We start from the raw sequence: 21,992 nt of genomic DNA on the forward strand, positions 1-21,992 counted from the left end.
TTTGTGACCCTTTAACTGAAGAGAAAACGGGCTCAGAGAGGTGAAGTGAATTTTCTTTTTTTTTTTTTTTTTTTTCTTTTCTTTTCTTTTTTTTTGCGTTTTCTGAAGTGAATTTTCTTGACGTCATACAGCCAGAATGTGGCAAGGCTGGGATTTTTTTGAGATGGAGTCTCACTCTGTCGCCCAGAGTGCGGTGGCACAGTCTGGCTCATTGCAACGTCCACCTCCCAGGCTAAGAGATTTTTGTGCCTCAGCCCCTGGAGTAGCTGGGATTATGGGCACCTGACACCACAGTCAGCTCATTTTGTTTGTTGTTGTTTTGTTTGTCTGTTTTTGTTGTGGTGGTTTTGAGATACAGTTTCACTCTTGTTGCCCAGGCTGGAGTGCAGTGGCACGATTTCGGCCCACTGCCATCTCCGCTTCCTAGGTTCAAGCAATTCTGCCTCAGCCTCCCAAGTAGCTGGGATTACAGGCACCCACCATCACGCCCTGCTAATTTTGTATTTTTAGTAGAGATGGGTGTTTCACCATGTTGGCCGAGATGGTCTCAAACTCCTGACCTCAGGTGATCCACCTGCCTCGGGCTCCCAGAGTGCTGGGATTACAGGCATGAGCTACCACGCCCGGCCAAGGCTGGGATTTTTACTTACGTCTGCAGTGGATGCCAGAGCCCAAATATCCTGTCTCCCCATTTACTGGCAGAATTTGTGGTAAATTTTCTAAATTTGTAAGAAGTCTGTTCAGCAAATATATACCGTGTGACTGCTGTTGTTTCAGGCATTCGTGTTAGGCTGTAGTATAGCAGTGAGAAAAATGTATTATTCTTGCCTTCATGTAGCTGACGGCTAAGTTTCATATTTTTTGACTGATTTAATTAATTTTTCGGATTGTAATGTATCCTCTGAATTCTGTGCTGAGCTCTTATTTATTCATTGAATAGACATTTGTTAGAGGCCCTTCATTTTTTTCAATGAAAATGACCCTGCTAGGGTTGTTGCTAAGCTAGGAAAGGGTCCCCATTTGTTGAGCCCTCAGACTGAGGCAAGCAAAACTAGTAGTTACATAAAACAAAGTGCTTTCAAACAATGATGGCTGGTATTTGCTGAATGCTTTCTGTATGTCAGGCACTCTTCTAAGCACTTTATATGTATTGTTGCAGTTTTCCCCAACAATTGCATAAACAGTTGAGATACATATCATTCTAAATGAGGTGAAGTCGATTGTCCAAATTCACACAGTTGTCTGGCCCTACTGTCCCTTACGTGAACAGCAGGCCCCTGAGAGAGCAAAGGAGTTGGGGTTGCAGGACCACTTTAGATAGAAGATTCAGGGGCGGCTCATTCTGGAGGCGCCAAACACCGTTCCCAGCTTCTAGATGTGTCATTCCGGTCCTCTGAGACAGGCCCCTGATTTGCCTTTCCTCCTGAACCTCAGGCTCCTGTCACCTGCCCTAAAACCGCCTTGACCTTGCCCCTTTTTTCTCCATCCCTCAGTAAGCGAGACATTGAGTTACTGCTGAAACTCATTGCAAACCTCAACATGCTCTTGAGGGACGAGAATGTGAATGTAGTGAAGAAGGCCATCCTTACCATGACCCAGCTCTACAAGGTAGCCCTGCAGGTGAGAGCCCCCTCCCCACCCAGGGCCATCCTGCCTGATAGGTCTCATTGACAAAGGGATATGTTGGGGTTCAAAACCAGCATCTGATCAGATTCTGTGAGCAAGATGTGCTGTTAATCTGTGGGAACAGACAACACGGGGCTCTAATGTCGCTTGGGTCAGGAATTTGCACTTAAATATCATTCCTTCCATTGATCCAGCCATTTATTCACTCAACAAACATTCCCTGAGCATGTCCTCTGTGCTCAGCCCTGGGCTAGGTGATGCTGGAGACATAGCAGTGACAAAGACAGCTTACTGCCTTCACAGTGCTCATAACCCAAGGAGGGAGGCAGACCTTAATTAGTGAATCACATAAATGTTGATTATGGACTGTGAGTGGAAGCAAACACTGTGGTGTGATGTACATTAACATTAATAAAATGAATGAATCCATTTTATCACCACCATCTTATAAACTCAGCATCGTTACTCCTTTACCTTAAGACTTGAGCCTTCATCACTCTTGAGTGGTCACTGTCTGCATCCCCATGTGGGCAGGGCCAGGCCTGGCCACTAGTGCGTCCTGTCTCCAGTATCACCGAGCACTGGGCTAGGGCAGAGTTGGAACTCAGGAACTGTTCTCCATGGTTCTCTGGGTATTGGTAGAGGGTGTTGGTGATTGATGGGTGGTCTTCACCTCTTTGTCTCTTCTATTCCTTCTTGGCCTGCCGGCAGTGGATGGTGAAGTCACGGGTCATTAGCGAGCTACAGGAGGCCTGCTGGGACATGGTATCTGCCATGGCGGGGGACATCATCCTACTGTTGGACTCTGACAATGATGGCATCCGCACCCATGCCATCAAGTTTGTGGAGGGCCTTATTGTCACCCTGTCACCCCGCATGGCTGACTCAGAGATACCCCGACGCCAGGAGCATGATATCAGCCTGGACCGCATCCCTCGTGACCACCCCTACATCCAGTACAGTGAGTGCTGCCTTCAGCTGGTGCCCTTGACAGCCCTGGACCAGCTTCCTCTCCTTCACTCCCTTCCCTCTCCCCCTTATCTTTCTTGATTTTACATTTCTGAAACAGTGTGTGCAGAAGTAAAGAGCCCTGATGCTAGGTGGAGATCTAAACTGCACTGATTTCTCGTCATGAACTTGGGCAAGTTACTTGTCTCTGTACTTCATTTTCTTTTTTGTAAACTGGAGACAATAACATAGTACCACTTTCACAGGTTTGTAGTGAAGTTTTATGAGTGTGAGCTAATCAATGCTAGCTAGTTTTGTGGTTTTCTTAACGATAAATTATAAAAGTAGTACATAGGCTAGGTGGGGTGGCTCATGCATGTAGCTCCTAGCATTTTGAGAGGCCAAAGCAGGCCGATTATTTGAGGTCAGGAGTTCGAGACCAGCATGGCCAACATCATGAAACCCCTTCTCTACTAAATATACAAAAATTAGCCAGGCATGGTGGCAGGTACTTGGGAGGCTACTTGGAAGCTACTTGGGAGGCTGGAGCACGAGAATCGCTTGAACCAGGGTTGCAGTGAGCTGAGATTGTGCCGTGTACTCCAGCCTGGGTGACAGAACAAGCCTCTATCTCAAAAAATAATAATAATAGTAGTATATATACACTCAGTGTCAAGCAATATTGGTTAGTATAGAGGAATAATACCCTCTCCCTCAGTCCTGCTTCCCAGAGATAAACACTGTTAAGAGTATTATATTTCCTTCCAGATCTTTCCCATTCAAGTGTAGATATTTGTATGTGTAAATGCATAGTGTCTGCATTCGTTTGCTTTTCTGTTTGCAAAAACAAGGCCATCTTTGTGTTTTCATCTGGGAGACATTAGAGTATAGTAGCTTGTGTCTGAATCTCAGCTCCACCATTGGACATGTAGCCTATCGACTCTGAGCCTGATTCCTCATTGGTAAATTGGGACTTGTTATTACGGCATCCAATTTAGAATGTAAGTATGAGCATTCGGTGAATTAATATGGCTGGAATAGTAAACACTCCATAAATATTAGCTATTTTTAATTATTTGACAGCCTTTATGACTGAATAGTATCAGTGATGTCTTTCCCTGTGAGTCATGTTCAGTTGCTACACAATATTCCATAGTATAGTTACATTACATTCTATTAAGCAATAATGCTCTGTTGATGGCCATTTAGATTTTTAATGCACTATTTCAAATAATGCGGCATTCAAATCAAAACTACAGTGAGATATTGTCTCACTCCAGTTGAAGTGACTTTTATCAAAAAGACAGGCAATAACAAACGCTGGTGAGGATGTGGCGAAAGGAAAACACTTGGATACTGTTGATGGGAATGTCAGTTACCACAGCCTAAAAATTGTTTGGAGTTTGGAGGTTCCTCAAAAAATTAAAAATGGAGCTACCATATGATCCGGCAATCCCACTGCTGGATATATACCTGAAAGAAAGGAAATCAGTGTATCAAAAAGATACCTGCACTCCCATGTTCATTGCAGCATTAATCACAATAGCCAAGACTTGAGAGCAAACTAAATGTTCACCAGCAGATGAATAGATAAAGAAAATGTGGTACTTACACACAATTGAGTACCATTCAGCCATAAAAAAGAATGAGATCCTGTCATTTTCAACAACGTGGATGGAAGTAGAAGTCATTTAGTGAAATAAGCCAGGCATGGAAAGACAGTTTTGCATGTTCTCACTTACTTGTGAGAGCTAGAAATGAAAACAGTTGAATTCTTGGAGATAGTAGAATGATGGTTACCACAGGCTGAACAGGGTAATGGGCAGTTGGGAGAGGAAGTGGGGATGGTTAATGGGTACAAACAAATAATTAGAACAATAAGATGAAGTATTTGATAGCCAGGCATGGTGGCATGTGCCTGTGGTCTCAGCAACTCAGGAGGCTGAGTTGAGAGGAATACCTGAGCCTGGGTGGCAGAGGTTGCAGTGAGCCAAGATCACGCCACTGTATTCCACCCTGGGTGACAGAGCAAGACCTTCATCTCAGAAAAAAAAAAATAGAAAGATACAGCATTTGATAGCACAACAGGGTAACTATACCCAAAAATAATTATACATTTTTAAATAATTGAAATAGTATATTGGAGACTCCATTTACCCTGATATGACAATTATGCTTTGCATGCCTGTATCAAAGTCTCATATACCTCATGATTATTTACACCTACTAGTTACCCATTAAAATTTTTTAAATTAAAAATATAAGGCATTCATTATGTTTCCGTATAGGAAAAGTCTGGAAAGATATCCACCACAGTTTTAAGCATTTGCTTTTTGGGGACTGTATTGAGGGGAGTGGTGTGACAAGGGACTTTGAGTTGTGTGTATACACACATATGTTCCAGGCTTTCACTATTGTAAGCCAATGCTTTCAATGTCCTTATAACTAAAAAAAAAAAAAAAAAAAAAATTTTTTTAAATTACAGAGTCTCACTCTGTTGCCTAAGCTGGAGTACAGTGGCATGATCTCGGTTCACTGAAGCCTCTGTCTCCTGGGTTCAGGCAGTCCTCCTGCCACAACCTCCCAAGTAGCTGGGATTACAGGCATGCGCCTCCACACCTGGGCTAATGTTTTGTATTTTTAGTAGAGACAAGGTTTTACTATGTTGGCCAGGCTGGTCTTAAAACTCCTGACCTCGAGTGATCCGCCTGCCTTGGCCTCCCAAAGTGCTGGGATTACAGGCATGAGCCACTGCACCCAGCCCCTTATAACTAAATTTTTATACTCATTAATAGTCTCATAGAACTAATCAACTACTACGTTTTCTGTTTTTCCCACCATTCACAGACATCTAGGTACCAGGATCTGCCCTTCCTTATAGTCCCAAAAGCTGCTGTCTCCAGAGGCCTAGGAGAAAGGATCCCACTGACTGGTTCTCCTCTCTGTCTCTTAGATGTGCTGTGGGAAGAGGGGAAGGCAGCCTTGGAGCAGCTGCTTAAATTCATGGTGCACCCTGCCATCTCCTCCATCAACCTGACCACAGCTCTGGGCTCCCTCGCCAATATCGCCCGCCAGAGACCCATGTTCATGTCTGAGGTGATCCAAGCCTATGAAACCCTGCATGGTAGGTCAATGCCCGTCAATGCCCTCCCTGTGTCTTCTTCACTGGCCAGTCTGCTCTTTCTCTCTTTTTTTTTTTTTTTTTTTTGAGATGGAGTCTTGTTCTGTCGTCAGACTGGAGTGCAGTGACGCAATCTTGGCTCACTGCAACCTCCACCTCCCGGGTTCAAGCAATTCTCCTGCCTCAGCCTCCCAAGTAGCTGGGACTACAGGCACGTGCCACCACACCCAGCTAATTTTGTTTTTAGTTGTGACAGGGTTTCACCATGTTGGCCAGGATGGTCTCAATCTGTTGACCTCATGATCTGCCCACCTCAGCCTCCCAAAGTGCTGGGATTACTCACAGGTGTCAGCCACTGCATCTGGCCTCAGTCTGCTCTTTCTTTTTTTTTTTTTTTTTTTTTTGAAGCGGAGTTTCGCTCTTGTTACCCAGGCTGGAGTGCAATGGCGCGATCTTGGCTCACCGCAACCTCCGCCTCCTGGGTTCAAGCAATTCTCCTGCCTCAGCCTCCTGAGTAGCTGGGATTACAGGCACGTGCCACCATGCCCAGCTAACTTTTTGTATTTTTAGTAGAGACGGGGTTTCACCATATTGACCAGGATGGTCTTGAGCTCTTGACCTCATGATCCACCCGCCTTGGCTTCCCAAAGTGCTGGGATTACAGGCGTGAGCCACCGCGCCCGGCGTCAGTCTGCTCTTTCTTAAAGTAATGTGAGGTTGGTGGTGGATCCCAAGTGCTAGTTATCCATCTGGCAGGCCTGAGATGTCCAGATTAGACAGGAATCTTTTGACAAGTGACAGAAACCTGGTTCAGGACTGGCTTTAATATTGAGGTATGTGGGGGTGAAATGACATAATGTCTATGAAATAGTTTCAAATATTTCAGTCCTCACACCCCTCACCAAAAGGGAGGCTAGATGTTTCAAGATCAGCAAAATGTTGATGGGTACACAATGACTCATATTATTTTCTCTGTTTTGTGCACAAATGAAAACTGAGAAGTCCGGGGTTGGGACATGAGTGCGTGTAGGTCATGTTGGATCTGTGTCTCTCCATCTCTTGGCTCTTTGTTTCTCCATTTTGGTTTCACTCTCTGGCCCTTTCCTTGGAGTAGCAGGCTCCCATTCTGTTCACTTAGCAACATCATGGGAAAGAGAGTGTCTCCTTCCCAGCCATTCCAGCACAAGTCCAAGGGCTGATGGTCATTGTTTCTGATTGGCTGAGCAGAGATTATGAGTCAATCTCTGAGCCAGTTACAGTGGCCAAGGGAATGTGGTGTTCTCACAGGCCCCAGGTTTCATGCCCACTCTGACTGAGAATGGGGAAGAAGGGGGGTTTCCTTGGAGAAGGGGGATTTCCCTCACCAGGGAATGAGAATGTTCTTGGCTGAGGAAGGGGCAGTGGATGCTAGGCAGGCAGAATTACAGGAATCCTTTTTAACTGTAGAACAGGGGACACTCACTTATCAAGGTGATGATTAAAAAGTCATTTGAGTGGCAGGGAGACCAGCAGTGAGCTGTTATAGCAGTTCAGTTGGGAGTTTCTAGAGGTGAAAGTGGTGATTATAACCTTCCCCAAGTGAAGCATATGTGAATTGCCAGACCAAAGATGGAGGGAGATGAGACTGTATATGTTTAATAAAAGAGACAGTGAGTTTTTCTCTTTATTTATTTATTTATTTATATTTATTTATTTTTTAAAGATGGGGTTTCACCATATTCGTCAGGCTGGTCTCGAACTCCTGACCTAAGGTGATCCGCCTACTTCAGCCTCCCAAAGTGCTGGGATTACAGGCCTGAGCCACAGCGCCCAGCTTTTTCTCTTTGTTTTAAGGTTAACTGATACTGATGGAGACCTCCAGGGTTTTAAGCATCAACTTGTAAGGCGGAAAGCCACACATTAGATCTGAGGGTGAAGGAACTTTTTTAGTAGATCCCTGCAAGACCACTGCCCAAGTTTGGGGTTGGGAATTAAGATTGGCAGCATGCCATGAGATCTGTCCACAAGACAGAGCTCCTGCCTCTTTCCTCACAGCCAACCTGCCCCCGACGCTGGCCAAATCGCAGGTGAGCAGCGTGCGTAAGAATCTGAAGCTGCACCTGTTGAGTGTGTTGAAGCACCCAGCCTCCTTGGAGTTCCAGGCCCAGATCACCACTCTGCTAGTGGACCTGGGCACACCCCAGGCCGAGATCGCCCGCAACATGCCCAGCAGCAAGGATACCCGCAAGCGGCCCCGAGACGACTCGGACTCCACGCTCAAGAAGATGAAGCTGGGTGAGAGGGGCTTGCGTGGCAGAGGCATGCAGGCCATGCCGAAGTGTTTCATTATTTACCTTAAACTATGCTGAATTTGTATTTATTGAGATTATATTATAGATTATATTATGTGGGTCAGTCACGGTGGCTCACACCTGTAATCCCAGCACTTTGGGAGGTCGAGGTGGGTGGATCATTTGAGGCCAGAGTTCAAGACCAGCTTAGGAACGTGGCAAAATCCCATCTCTAATACAAAAAAATTATAAAATAATTATAAAAATAAATATAAATGATTACAACAGAATTATTAAAACATATACTATGTTTAATAAAGTATGAATTATTTAAATTTTACAGAAAGGAATAAAATGAAAATTGTCTCTCTCTTATCCCCTCCCAAGAAGTCACCACTCCCCAATTCCTTCTTTTCTTCCAAACGTGCTTTATGTAGAGTGTAGAGCTCTTCTTTCATTTCTTTGTTTTATTTATTATAAGAGAATTTCTTTTCTGAAGTAATTTTCTAGTGGTCATATTATTTATCAGTAGTGTCAACTATGGCAGACTTTCTTCAAGATTTTTTTTTTTAATCACACTTTTTTTCTAGAGCATTTACAAAAGATTTATTTTGTTGTTTAAAAAATAAGGAATTGCCAGTCACAGTGGCTCACGCCTGTAATCTCAGCACTTTGAGAGGCTGAGACAGGCGGATCACCTGAGGTCAGGAGTGCAAGACTAGCCTGGCTAACATGGTGAAACCCCATCTCTACTAAAACCACAAAAATTAGCCGGGCGTGGTAGCGCATGCCTGTAGTCCCAGGTACTAGGGAGGCTGAGGCAGGAGAACTGCTTGAACCAGGAGGTAGAGGTTGCAGTGAGCCAAGATTGTGCCACTGCACTCCAGCCTGGGTAACAGAGTGAGACTCTGTCTCAAAAAATTTAAAAAAAAGGAATATATTTAAGGAGTAAGGTAGGGATCTTACTATATTTTTTCATAATTAAGTATACTAAGCAAAGTATTCTGTATGTTGAGTTGTTTTCATTTGATTTCATTTACTTTCATCTTGGAGTTCTTTCTATATCTGCAAGTAGAAATCTGCTTCCTTTTTTTTGAGACAGTCTTGCTCTGTTGCCCAGGCTGCAGCGCAGCGGGGCTTTCTTGGCTCACTGCAACTTCCACCTCCTGGTTCAAGCAATTCTCATGCCTCAGCCTCCTGAGTAGATGGAATTAGATGGGTGCCACCACGCCCAGCTAATTTTTATATTTTTAATAGAGAGGTTTTCACCATGTTGGCCAGGCTAGTCTGTAACTCCTAACCTCAAGTGATCTGCCTGCCTCAGCCTCCCAAAGTACTGAGATTACAGCTGAGAGCCACTGCGCTGAACTACTTCATCCTTTTTAATGGTGGCCTAACAGTTTGTAGTGCACTTGGATGCCAATCTCCCTCTTGATGGACATTTAATCTGTGTTCATTTTTTAAATTTTTTAAATTTATTTTTTCAGAATTATCCTCTCATTCTGTCCTTTTTTCTTCTTGAAGACAGAGTCTCACTCTGTCACCCAGGCTGGAATACAGTGGTGTAATCTGGCTCACTGCCACCTCTGCCACCAAGGTCAAGCAATTCTCATGCCTCAGCCTCCTGAGTAACTGGGATTATAGGCATATGCCACCACACCTGCCTAATTTTTGTTTTGTTTTCTTTTTTTTTTGAGATGGAGTTTCACTCTTGTTGCCCAGGCCAGAGTGCAGTGGCCCAGTTTTGGCCACTGCTACTTCTGCCTCCCAGATTTAAGCAGTTCTCCTGCCTCAGCTTCCCAAGTAGCTGGGATTACAGGCATGTGCCACCACACCCAGCTGATTTTATATTTTTAGTAGAGACAGGGTTTCACCATGTTGGCCTGGTTGGCTTCGAACCCCTGGCCTCAGGTGATCCACCCACCTCGGCCTCCCAAAGTGCTGGGATTACAGTTGTGAGCTACCGTGCCCCGCCTAATTTTTGTATTTTTAATAGAGATGGGTTTTGCTATGTTGACCAGGCTAGTCTCGAACTCCCGGCCTCAAGTGATCCCCCCACCTCCCCCTGCAACAAAAGTGCTAGGATTACAGACATGAGCCACATCGCCCAGCCCCATTTTTTTTTTTTAAGTGTAAGGATTGCTATATTATAACAGTCTTGTGCGTATACCTAATCATGGGACAAATTCTTAGTGGTGGGATTGCTGGGGCAAAGGATTTTTTTTTTTTTTTTTTTTGTGACGGAGTCTCATTCTGTCACCCAGGCTGGAGTGCAGTGGCACAATCTTGGCTCACTGCAACCTCTGCTTCCTCGGTTTAAGCAATTCTCCTGCCTCAGCCTCTCAGGTAGCTGGGATTACGGTATCTGCCCCCACGCCCGGCTAATTTTCTATTTTTAGTAAAGATGGGGTTTTATCATGTTGGCCAGGCTGGTTTCAAACTCCTAACCTTACGTAATCTGCCTGCCTCGGGCTCCCAAAGTGCTGAGATTACAGGCATGAGCCACTATATCCAGCCAGGGTTTGTGTATTTAAAGTTACATTATACCCACCAACTTTATCTTTCTGTTTCCTTAAGCTTTTTATTTTGAAATAATTTTGAATTTACAGACAAGTTATAAAAATAGTACTAAAAGCTGTGTACTCCTATGAGGCATGGATCACACATTGCGTTTAGTTGGCATGTCTTAGTCTCCTGAATCAGTTCCTCCGCCTTCCGTTGTGTCTCATGACATTGACATTGTGAAAAGTCCAGGACAGTTGTTTGGGAGAATGCCTTCCTTCCATTTGGGTTTGTCTGCTGTTGCCTCATGATTGGAGTCAGGTTAGGCACTTTTGGCAGGAATGCTACAGAAGTGATCCCCTGGTCACCTAAGCACATAGGATCAGGAGGCACATGATGTCTGTCCCATTGTTGGCGATGTTAACTTTGAACTCTTGGTTAAGGCAGTATCGACCAGGTTTCTCTAGTGTCAAGTGCCGTTTTTCTCTTTATCAATAATAAGCTGGGGGCATATTTGAAACTATGTAAAATACATGTTTCTTAGCCAGGCGCAGTGGCTCATGCCTGTAGTCCCAGCACTTTGGGAGGCCCAAGGCAGGGGGATTACAAGGTCAGGAATTCAAGACCAGCTTGACTAGCATGGTGAAACCCCGTCTCTACTAAAAATACAAAAATTAGCTGGGCATGGTGGCGCGTGTCTGTAATCCCAGCTACTCAGGAGGCTGAGACAGGAGAATCTCTTGAACCCAAAGGCAAAGGTTGCAGTATGCCGACCTCACACCACTGCATTCCAGGCTGGGTGACAGAGCGAGACTCTGTCTCAAATAATAATAATAATAACAATATCTTCTTAGAGCTTAGCGTGATAAGGTGCAGTGGTGTGGCTTATTCCCATTTCCCAGATCAGAAGAACTGAGGCCCAGAATGAGTCAGGTAGTTGGCCAGGGTCATATGGTGCTTTGGAACCAGAGACAGGGCTACAGCCTAGATCTTCATCTGCTGTTTGCTCCTGTTAGCTGAGGCTGACCAGAGGCAGGCACCACCTGGGCACCCTGGGAGGATGGAGGGCCCGCTGCTCTCTCTATAGCCAGCACCTTGTTATTTTTGCTTACCCCAGAGCCTAACCTGGGGGAGGACGATGAGGACAAGGACTTGGAACCAGGCCCATCGGGGACCTCGAAGGCCTCAGCCCAGATCTCCGGCCAGTCAGACACAGACATCACAGCTGAGTTCCTGCAGCCACTGCTGACACCTGATAATGTGGCCAATCTGGTGAGGATGGGTGAGGAGTGTTTTCCCCCTGGGTGGGAAGGAAGGATCTCCTCAGTCTTTCTCCTGCCTCCACTTCACACTGTCCACCTCCTCCAGAGTTCTCTCCTAATTTATAAAGCAATGAGGTCTTAATTGGCTCACAGTTCTACAGGCTATACAGGAAGTGTGGTGCTGGAGTCTGCTCAGCTTCAGGAGAAACCTCAGGAAGCTTCCAATCATAGTGAAAGGTGAAGAGGGAGCAGGCATCTCATGTGGCAGAGCAGGAGCAAGAGAGAGGGAGAGTTGAGGGGCGGGGAGGTGCCACACACTTTTACGTGACCAGATCTTGCAAGAACTCGCCATCCCGAAGACAGCACCAAACTATGAGATTCCACCCCCACGATCCAAACACCCCCAACCAGGCCACACCTCCAGCATCGGGGATTGTAATTCAACATGAGATTTGGGCGTTAACAGATATCCAAACTACATCAGTGAGCCTCACACTTGGATATGCAGCCCGCTTCTGATCGTCCTCCATTTGGATGTCCCAGGAGCATCTGAGACTCACCATTGCAGAATTACACTTTTCCGTTTTCTCCCCATGATCCTCTGCAGGCCCCTTCCGCTTCCCAAACCAAAAATCTGGGAATGAACCTCTTTCCCGTCTCTCCCTAATACTTGCCCTCTTTTCCACCCCTGTAGCCCTTGCCCTGAGCCAGGCCCACCCTTTTCTTCTGAAGCCCAACCCTCCCTTGCTACCTGGCTCCAACTTCCTTCAAGTAAAATTTAAGTTCCATTTGCCTTAGCTGACCATCTTTGATCTGGCTTTTGTCTTTTTTTTTTTTTTTTTTTGAGTCTCGCTCTGTCACCCAGGCAGGAGTGCAGTGGTGCAATTTCGGCTCACTGCAACCTCCATCTCCCGGCTTCAAGCAATTCTCCTGCCTCAGCCTCCCTCGTAGCTGGCATTACAGGTGCCCAGCTAATTTTTATATTTTTAGTAGAGATGGGGTTTTGCCATGTTGGCCAGACTGGTCTTGAACTCCTGACCTTACCTCAGGTGATCCATCTACCTGGGCCTCCCAAAGTGTTGGGATTACAGGTGTGAGCCACCACTCCTGGCCATTCTACCTTTTGTCTTATCACCACTAGGAAATTGATCTTTTTTTTTTTTTTTTTTTGTATTTTTAGTAGAGATGGGATTTCACCATGTTTACCAGGATGGTCTCGATCTCTAGATCTCGTGATCCACCCACCTCGGCCTCCCGAAGTGCTGGGATTACAGGCCTGAGCCACCACGCCCGGTGGAAATTGACCTTTTCAATTTTGCCTTGAAGTTGCTCATCAACATGTATAAAAATACCCGCTGTCCATAGTATAAATACTGTATGTCTGTAATGTGCTTCTTCTCTGTTGGTACCACTGTGTCCAATCTTGCAAAATATTTGCTTGTTTTCAGCCATCTGAAAGAACTACCTCTGTTTTGTTCATATTCTTGTGGCACTTTTTCTGTTTTATTATGTTGCCTTTATTTCTTTCCTGCTACTTTCTTTGAATGTTTTTTCCCCACGGTTTTCAGTGATTGGCTCATTAATTTTTAGTCATCTTTTCCAGTGTAAGCAAGTATTTAAGGATTCGATTTTTCCATCTAAGTATATTTTAGCTGCATTCCACGCATTTAAAAGTATAGTAGTTCCATTATCTTTCTGTTCCAATTATTACTTAGATTGTGCATTTAAAGTTCACTGTGTCACCTTGGCAACATAGTGAGACCTTGTCTCTACAAAAATAAAAATAAATAAATTAGCCAAGCGTGGTGGTGTGTGCCTATAACCCTAGCTAATCGAGAGGCTGAAGCAGAAGGATCCACTTGAGCCCAGGAATTTGAGACTATAGTGAGCTGTGATGGTGCCACTGCACTCTAGCCTGGACAATATAGTATAAGACCCTATCTCTAAGGAAAAAAAAGTGATGTATTTTTAAAGTTCCACATGTAGAGGGAGTTTGAAGTTATCTTTTGTTACTAATTCCTGACATCCATGGATGTTCTTTGTTAGGCTAATGGGGGTTTTTTGGGTTGCTTGTGTTTTGAAGTCAATTCCCAATCCTTATACTCTTCAGTGAACCTCTTTTTGCTCTTTGTTATTTATTTATTTATTTATGAGATGGAGTCTTGCTCTGTCACCCAGGCTGAAGTACAGTGGCATGATTTTGGATTCACCACAACCTCCACCTCCGGGCTTCAAGTGATTCCCCTGCCTCAGCCTCCTGAGTAGCTGGGCTTACAGGCATGTGCCACTGCACCCAGCTAATTTTTGTATTTTTCGTAGAGACGGGGTTTCACCATGTTGGCCAGGCTGGTCTTGGACTCCTGACCTCAAGTGATCCACCCTCCTTGTCCTCCCAGAGTGTCGGGATTACAGGCGTGAACCACCATGCCCAGCCTCTTGTTCTTTGGACAGGGTGCCTGCTCTGCTGCTGCTTAGCCTTTTCCCATGCTATTCCTCTCTGTGGAATACACACCCCTCCCACTGCAAAACCTTGTCCTATATTATGCTAACTCCTGCCCTCCCCTCAGTTCTCAGCCTCAGTGCCTCTTCCCCAGGGAACCCTTGCCTTGCCTGGCTCCTGCTGTGGCTCATAGTACCCTTTACTTCCCTCTCTCAAGCACTACACTGTATCATTATTTGTTTTCTCTGAGACTTCCCCCAAGAGGCTGAGCTCCAGGAGAGTAGGCCCACTTCGGTCTTAGGCACTGCCATTTCCCCAGTATTGGCATGGGCATGGAAAGAAAACTTGCTGAGCTAATGACTAAGGAGAGGCTGTTTTCCTGGGCATCCTACAGGTCCTCATCAGCATGGTGTACCTGCCCGAGGCCATGCCAGCCTCCTTCCAGGCCATCTACACCCCTGTGGAGTCAGCAGGCACAGAAGCCCAGATCAAGCACCTGGCTCGGCTCATGGCCACACAGATGACAGCTGCCGGTCTGGGACCAGGTGAGTGTGTCCTGGCCCTGACCTGGAGCGGGGGTAGGCACTTATGACTCTGGGATTTCTTTAATGGAAGACCACCACCTTGTGCAGGCAGAATTGTGTGGGAGCTAAGGTATAGCTGATGACAGCTGCTGCAGACAGATGGCTCAGTGTTTCTAAGTCCTGGGATTTAGAACCAAACAGGCCTGGGTTTGAGGTCTGAGTTGAATCAGATCTCATCTACTTAATAGCTATATGATTTTGGTCAAGTTAGGTAACCTCTTCGAGCTTATTTTAACAGTACTATTAAGGTATAATACACGTAAGTGAAATGCACAGCTCTTAACTATAGACCTTAGTGAATTTTCACAAAGTGAACACACTAGTGTAACCATCTCCCAGATCAAGATTCAGGTTAAGGAGAGAGAGATCCAAGATGGCTGATCACAAGCAGCTCGGGATTGTAGCTCCCAGTGAAAGCACAAAGAAGGAGAGGACGCCATACCTTCACATGAATTCTTGTTGCGCACGCATCAGGAGATTCCCAGCGGAGGAGCCCCAGGGGTCGCCAGCGCGACTCTTTTGACCGGCGAGGCGGTTTTGCCAGCGCCTCGGAGCGTTGGTTCTTGGTGCAGAGTCAGAAAAGCACCATCAATCTTAACGCCGCTGATTTAGTCGGCACAGTGGGTTGCTCAGATTTCGGCGCTGAGAATCAGTAAGTTGGACGTCCACTCAGAAACCCAATTACAAAGACGGTAATTATAAAGACCACATGGATAAATCTACAACGAAGGGAAGAAAACAGCCAAAAAAGGCTGAGAATACCCAAGATCAGAACGCCTCTCCCTCAGCAGGGGATCACAGTTCCTCATCAGCAACGAAACAAGGCTTGATGGAGAACGAGTGTGTTCCAATTACAGAAGCAGGCTTCAAAATGTGGATAATAAGAAACTTCTGTGAATTAAAAGAACTTGTTCTAACACAATCCAGAGAAACTAAGAACTTTGAAAAAAGGTTTGATGAAATGTTAACAAGAATACACAATTTAGAGAGGAATATAAGTGAATTGATGGAGTTGAAAAACACAATACAAGAACTACGTGAAGTATGCACAAGTTTTAACAGCCGAATTGATCAAGCAGAAGAAAGGATATCAGAGGTGGAAGACCAACTCAATGAAATAAAACAAGAAGACAAGATTAGAGAAAAAAGTATAAAAAGGAACGAGCAAAGTCTCCAAGAAATATGGGACTATGTGAAAAGACCTAATCTATGCTTGATAGGTGTACCTGAATGTGACGAAGAGAATGAATCCAAGCTGGAAAATACGCTTCAGGATATTATTCAGGAAAATTTTCCCAACCTAGTAAGGCAAGATAATATTCAACTCCAGTTAATACAGAGAACACCACAAAGATATTCCTCAAGAAGAGCAACTCCAAGGCACATAATCGTCAGATTTACCCGGGTTGAAATGAAGGAGAAAATACTAAGGGCAGCCAAAGAGAAAGGTCAGGTTACCCACAAAGGGAAGCCTATCAGACTTGCAGCAGATCTCTCAGCAGAAACCCTACAAGCCAGAAGAGAGTGGGGACCAATATTCAACATCCTTAAAGAAAAGAACTTTCAACCCAGAATTTCACATCCAGCCAAGCTAAGCTTCATAAGTGAAGGAAAAGTAAAGTTTTTTGTGAACAAGCAAGCACTCAGAGATTTCATCACCACCAGGCCTGCTTTACAAGAGCTTCTGAAAGAACCACTACACATAGAAAGGAATAAACAGTATCAACCTTTCTAAAAAATAGCAAAAAGAGCATCAATATAATGAAGAATTTACATCAACTAATGGACAAAATAGCCAGCTAATATTAAATGGCAGTATTAAACTCACATATATCATTGTTAATTCTAAATTTAAATTGAGTAAATCCCCCAATCCAAAGACAGACAGACAATTTAGATAAAAAACTAAAACCCATCAGTATGCTGCATCCAGACCCATCTCACATTCAGGGATACACAAAGACTCAAAACAAGGGATGGAGAAAGATTTACCAACCAAACAGAGAGCTAAAATAAATAAATAAAAAGCAGAAGTTACAATTTTTGCCTCTGATAAAATAGTTGTTAAAGCAACAAAGATCAAAAGAAGCAAATAAGGACATTATATAATGATAAAAGGATCAATGCAACAACAAGAAGAGCTAAAGATCCTAAATATGTACGCACCCGCCGGGCGCGGTGGCTCAAGCCTGTAATCCCAGCACTTTGGGAGGCCGAGGCGGGTGGATCACGAGGTCGAGAGATCGAGACCAACCTGATCAACAGGGTGAAACCCCGTCTCTACTAAAAATACCAAAAATTAGCTGGGCATGGTGGCGCGTGCCTGTAATCCCAGCTATTCAGGAGGCTGAGGCAGGAGAATTGCCTGAACCCAGGAGGCGGAGGTTGCGGTGAGCCGAGATCGCGCCATTGCACTCCAGCCTGGGTAACAAGAGCGAAACTCCGTCTCAAAAAAAAAAAAAAAAATATGTACGCACCCAATACAGGAATACCCAGACATATAAGACTAATAAAGAGACTTAGACTCCCACACAATAATAGTCAGAGACTTCAACATTAATATTAGACAGATCAATGAGACAGAAAATTAACAACGATATCCAGGACTTGAACTCAGATCTGGAACAAGTAAACGTAATTAACATTTATAGAACTGTCCACTTTAAATATACAAAATATACACTCTTATCAGTACCACATCATATCAACTTAGAAGTTTAAACGAAATGTTGGTTGGCTCCTTGTTTGTTATTCTCTTCCCTCATTTTATTTTATGTCTCCATTATTAAGGACAATTATAGGCATACCCATATTTAGACTGCATTCTAGCCCGGGCAATAAAGCAATACCCCCATTCTCTCTCCCTCTTCCTCTTTCTCTTTCGTCCTCTTCTTTATTCTTTTTATTATTCTTTTTTTCTTTCTCAAAAAAAAAAAAAGATTCAGGTTAAGTATCCCTTATCCAAAATGCTTGGGACCAGAAGTGTTTCAGATTTCAGACCTTGGATTTGGAATATTGGCATGTACATAATGAAGTATCTCAGGGATAGGACCCAAGTCTAAACATGAAATTCATTTATGTTTCTTACACACATAGCCTCAAACATAATTATATATTTCTTAATAATTTTGTGCATGAAAGAAAATTTTGACTGCCATCTGTCCCATGAGGTCAGGTACAGAATTTTACACTTTTGTTTTCTTGAGACTCAAAAAGCTTCGGAATTATAGACCATTGCCACTGTAGAAAGTTCCTCCTTGTTCCTCCAGGAATGCCTCAGGGCATCAAACTCCAGAGATAACCAGTGATTTCTGCCTCCATACTATTTTACCTATTCTTGAACTAAACTAAATAGGATCACAGAGTCAGGCTTCTCTGGCTTACCCTATGGTTTTTTTGTTTTTGTTTTTGTTTTTTTTTTGTTTTTTTTTTGGTGGAGTTTTGCTCTTGTGGCCCAGGCTGGAGTACAATGGCACAATCTTGGCTCGATGCAGCTTCTTTCTCCTGGGTTCAAGCGATTCTCCTGCCTCAGCCTCCTGAGTATCTGGAATTGCAGGCACCTGCCACCATGCCTATACCTGGCTTTTTGTTTTTCATGTTTTTGTTTGTTTGGGTTTTGGTTTTGGGTTTTTGTTGTTGTTGTTTTCTTTTGAGACAGAGTGTTACGCTGTTGCCCATGCCGGAGTGCAATGGCATGATCTCAGCTCACTGCAACCTCCACCTCCTGGGTTTAAGTGATTTTCCTACCTCTCAAGTAGCTGGGATTACAGGCACATAGCACCACGACTGATTTTTTTTTTGGGTGTGGGGTGGGTATTGTCAGTAGAGACAGGTTTCACTATGTTGGCCAAGCTGGTCTCAAAGTCCAGACCTCAGGCGATCCACTCTCCTCGGTCTCCCACAGCGCTGCAATTATAGGTGTGAGCCACTGTGCCCGGTCTACTGTATTTTTTTTCGAGATTCCTTCATTTTGTCATGTGAGGAGGTAGTTGGTTTTTTATTGCTCAGTAGTATTCCGTTAAATGAATATACAGTCTTTTGTTTATCTGCACCCCTATTGATGGATCTGTGGTTTCTTTGTAGTTTTTGGCCATTGGGAATAAAGCTGCTGTGAATATTTGTGTCCAAGTCTCTTCATGTACACATGCTGTCGTCTATCTTGAGCATATACCAAGGAGTGGAACTGTTGGGTCATAGGGTGTGATCAGTGCTATTAAAAACTGCTGTGGGCTGGTGTGGTAGCTCACACTGTAGTCCCAGCACTTTGGTAGGCTGAGGCAGGTAGATCACCTGAAGTCAGGTGTTCAAGACCAGCCTGGCCAACGTGGCGAAACCCAGTCTCTACTGAAAATACAAAAATTAGCTGGTCATGGTGGTGGGCATCTGTAATCCCAGCTACTCAGGAAGCTGAGGCAGGAGAATGTCTTGGACCCAGGAGGTGGAGGCTGCAGTGAGTCATGGTCATGCCACTGCACTCCAGCCTGGGCAATGGAGCAAGACTCCATCTCCAAAAAAAAAAATCAAACAGCTGAGGGCTGGGCACAGTGTCTCATACCTGTAATCCCAGCACTTTGGAAGGCTGAGGTGGGAGGATTGCTTCAGCCCAAGAGTTCAAGACCAGGCTGGGCAACATATAGTGCCCTCATCGCCACAAAAAAAATACAAAAATTAGCTAGGTATGTTGGCATGCATCTGTAGTCCCAGCTAATTGGGAGGCTGAGCAGCTGAGGTGGGAGGATTGCTTGAGCCCAGGAGGTCGAGGCGACAGTAAGCCATGATTGCACCACTGCACTCCAGCCTGGGCAACAGAGTGACGCCCAGTCTCAAAACAAAAACTGCTCATCATGTTTCCAAAGTGGCTGTACCAGTCGCTGCTCCCACCAGCAATGAATGGCATTTCTAGTTTCAGCCTCAGCTGTATTACAAATTGGGGATAAAGAGGGTACCCAGCTCAGAACAGAGCTGGGCACACAGGAGGTCCTCGGGTCGGAGCAGGTGGGTCTGACGTGCTGGGTGTCCGTTTGCTGTCTCCCTCCCAGGTGTGGAGCAGACCAAACAGTGCAAGGAGGAGCCCAAGGAGGAGAAGGTGGTGAAGCCAGAGAGCGTCCTGATCAAGCGGCGCCTGTCAGCCCAGGGCCAAGCCATTTCAGTGGTAGGCTCCCTGAGCTCCATGTCCCCTTTGGAGGAAGAGGCACCCCAGGCCAAGAGGAGGCCAGAGCCCATTATCCCTGTCACTCAGCCCCGGTGAGTCCTCTTCTCAGTACTAGGGCAGGCCAGGAGACCTACCCCAAGGGTCTGGTTCTCAGCTCGTGGGGCGGGGGGGGGGGGTTAAGTGTGAGGCAGACAGACAGAAGTCCAGACCAGGTTTTCTCTGACTCCCGAGTCAGTGCCGCCATAACCACATAACCACTAAGACTTTGCTGTTTTCTTTTTTTTTCTTTTCTTTTTTTTTTTTGAGACGGAGTCTCACACTGTTGCCCAGGCTGTAGTGCAGTGGCGCAGTCTCAGCTCACTGCAGTCTCCGCCTTCTAGGTTCAAGCAGTTCTCCTGCCTCAGCCTCCCTAGTAGCTGGAACTACAGGCGCGTGCTACCACACCCAGCTAATTTTTTTTTAGTAGACATGGGTTTCACTGTATTGGCCAGGGTGGTCTCCATCTCCTGACCTTGTGATCCGCCGGCCTCAGACTCCCAAAGTGCTGGAATTACAGGCATGAGCTACTGCGCCCAGCCTTTATTAATACATATTTTTTGAGATGGAGTTTTGCTCTTGTTGCCCAGGCTGGAGTGCAGTTGCACAATATCGGCTCACCGCACCCTCCACCTCCCGGGTTTACACAATTCTCCTGCCTCAGCCTCCCAAGTAGCTGGGATTACAGGCATGCACCACCACACCTGGCTAATTTTATATTTTTAATAGAGATGAGGTTTCTCCATGTTGGTCGGGCTGGTCTGGAACTCCTGATGTCAGGTGACCCACCTGCCTCAGCCTCCCAAAGCGCTGGGATTACTGGTGTAAGCCACTGCAGCCGGCTGCTGTTTTCTTTCCTATAAAAAACACCCCATTTTTTATGTCTAAAATTGGGATAATGATAGTATCTTTCTCATAAGGATCAAGGAAGACTTAAATTAGTTCTGTGATGATGACGGTTAGATAACTAAATTAGATAACTCAATTGAAAAGTGATTGTGGGCAGGGCTTGGTGGCTTATGCCTGTAATCCCAACACTTTGGGAGGCTGAGGCAGGTGGAGCACCTGCTCAAGAGATCAAGACCATCATGGCCAAGATGGTGAAACCCCATCGCTACTAAAAATACAAAAATTAGCTGGGTGTGATGGCGGACACCTGTAATCCAGCTACTCGGGGGGCTGAGGCAGAGAACTGCTTCAACCCAGGAGGCGGAGGTTGCAGTAAGCCAAGATCACACCACTGCACTCCAGCCTGGGCAACAGAGACTCAGTCTCAAAAAAAAGAAAAGTAATTTTGACTGTCAAGCATTTTACATGGTTCCTGATGTGTAGTAAGTGCTACCGGCTGTCACCATTCTTGTCTCCATTATTATCTCCCTTACACACCACAAAATCCAGCCAGTCCCAGCGACCCAAGTCTTACTAACACGCTGAGTGAGATCTGCTAACCTCACCCCTCCTCCAGTCATGCCCACAAGCAGGTTCCCACCTCAGGGCCTTTGCCTGGAGAGCTGGTCCCCCAGATATCTGTGTGTCTTGTTCCTGCCTCTGTTCAGATCCCCACTCACAGAAGCCTTCCCTAAGACACCCCCTGCAAAACCAAAATAGCATCTTCTTCCTTCCTCTTACCCACTGCCCCACCGTGCCTCAGAGTTACAGAGAAGTTGTAGAGGCAGCAGGGGGCTGGGGGCATCTCTGTGGCCTACCTAGACCTTGAAGTCAGGAGCGTCACCAGACAGGCCTGTGCTACAAGAAAGATGGTCTGAGTTACTGCATCACTGTCACTGCTCTTCCACATAGGCTGGCAGGTGCTGGTGGGCGCAAGAAGATCTTCCGTCTCAGCGACGTGCTGAAGCCCCTGACCGATGCCCAGGTGGAGGCCATGAAGCTAGGTGCTGTAAAGAGGATCCTGCGGGCTGAGAAGGCTGTGGCCTGCAGCGGGGCAGCCCAGGTATGCCCCTGCCACCCGCCCAGCCCATCCTTTCAGTCCCTCTCCCCAAGCATTTGCCATGTATCCAGCGAAGAGTCTGGCCCCAGCGTCAAACCTCCCT

At 45.5% G+C, this 21,992-nt stretch overlaps 1 protein-coding gene across 2 annotated transcripts in view; it reads left to right on the plus strand.

Moving 5' to 3' along the window:
• The window catches only part of SYMPK (symplekin scaffold protein), a 47,796-nt gene that overhangs the window by 11,417 nt on the left and 14,387 nt on the right, over positions 1–21,992 (plus strand). For both annotated transcript variants that reach the window (XM_003940258.4, XM_010350980.3), the window contains exons 6-13: positions 1,494–1,620; positions 2,338–2,587; positions 5,528–5,698; positions 7,730–7,969; positions 11,585–11,739; positions 14,564–14,714; positions 19,793–19,997; positions 21,742–21,892. In XM_003940258.4, coding sequence (XP_003940307.2) covers positions 1,494–1,620; positions 2,338–2,587; positions 5,528–5,698; positions 7,730–7,969; positions 11,585–11,739; positions 14,564–14,714; positions 19,793–19,997; positions 21,742–21,892 — 1,450 coding nt within the window. The remainder of the gene's footprint in view (positions 1–1,493; positions 1,621–2,337; positions 2,588–5,527; positions 5,699–7,729; positions 7,970–11,584; positions 11,740–14,563; positions 14,715–19,792; positions 19,998–21,741; positions 21,893–21,992) is intronic.

This window comes from Saimiri boliviensis, chromosome 14 (assembly GCF_048565385.1).
Source record: "Saimiri boliviensis isolate mSaiBol1 chromosome 14, mSaiBol1.pri, whole genome shotgun sequence".
Lineage (NCBI taxonomy): Eukaryota > Metazoa > Chordata > Mammalia > Primates > Cebidae > Saimiri > Saimiri boliviensis.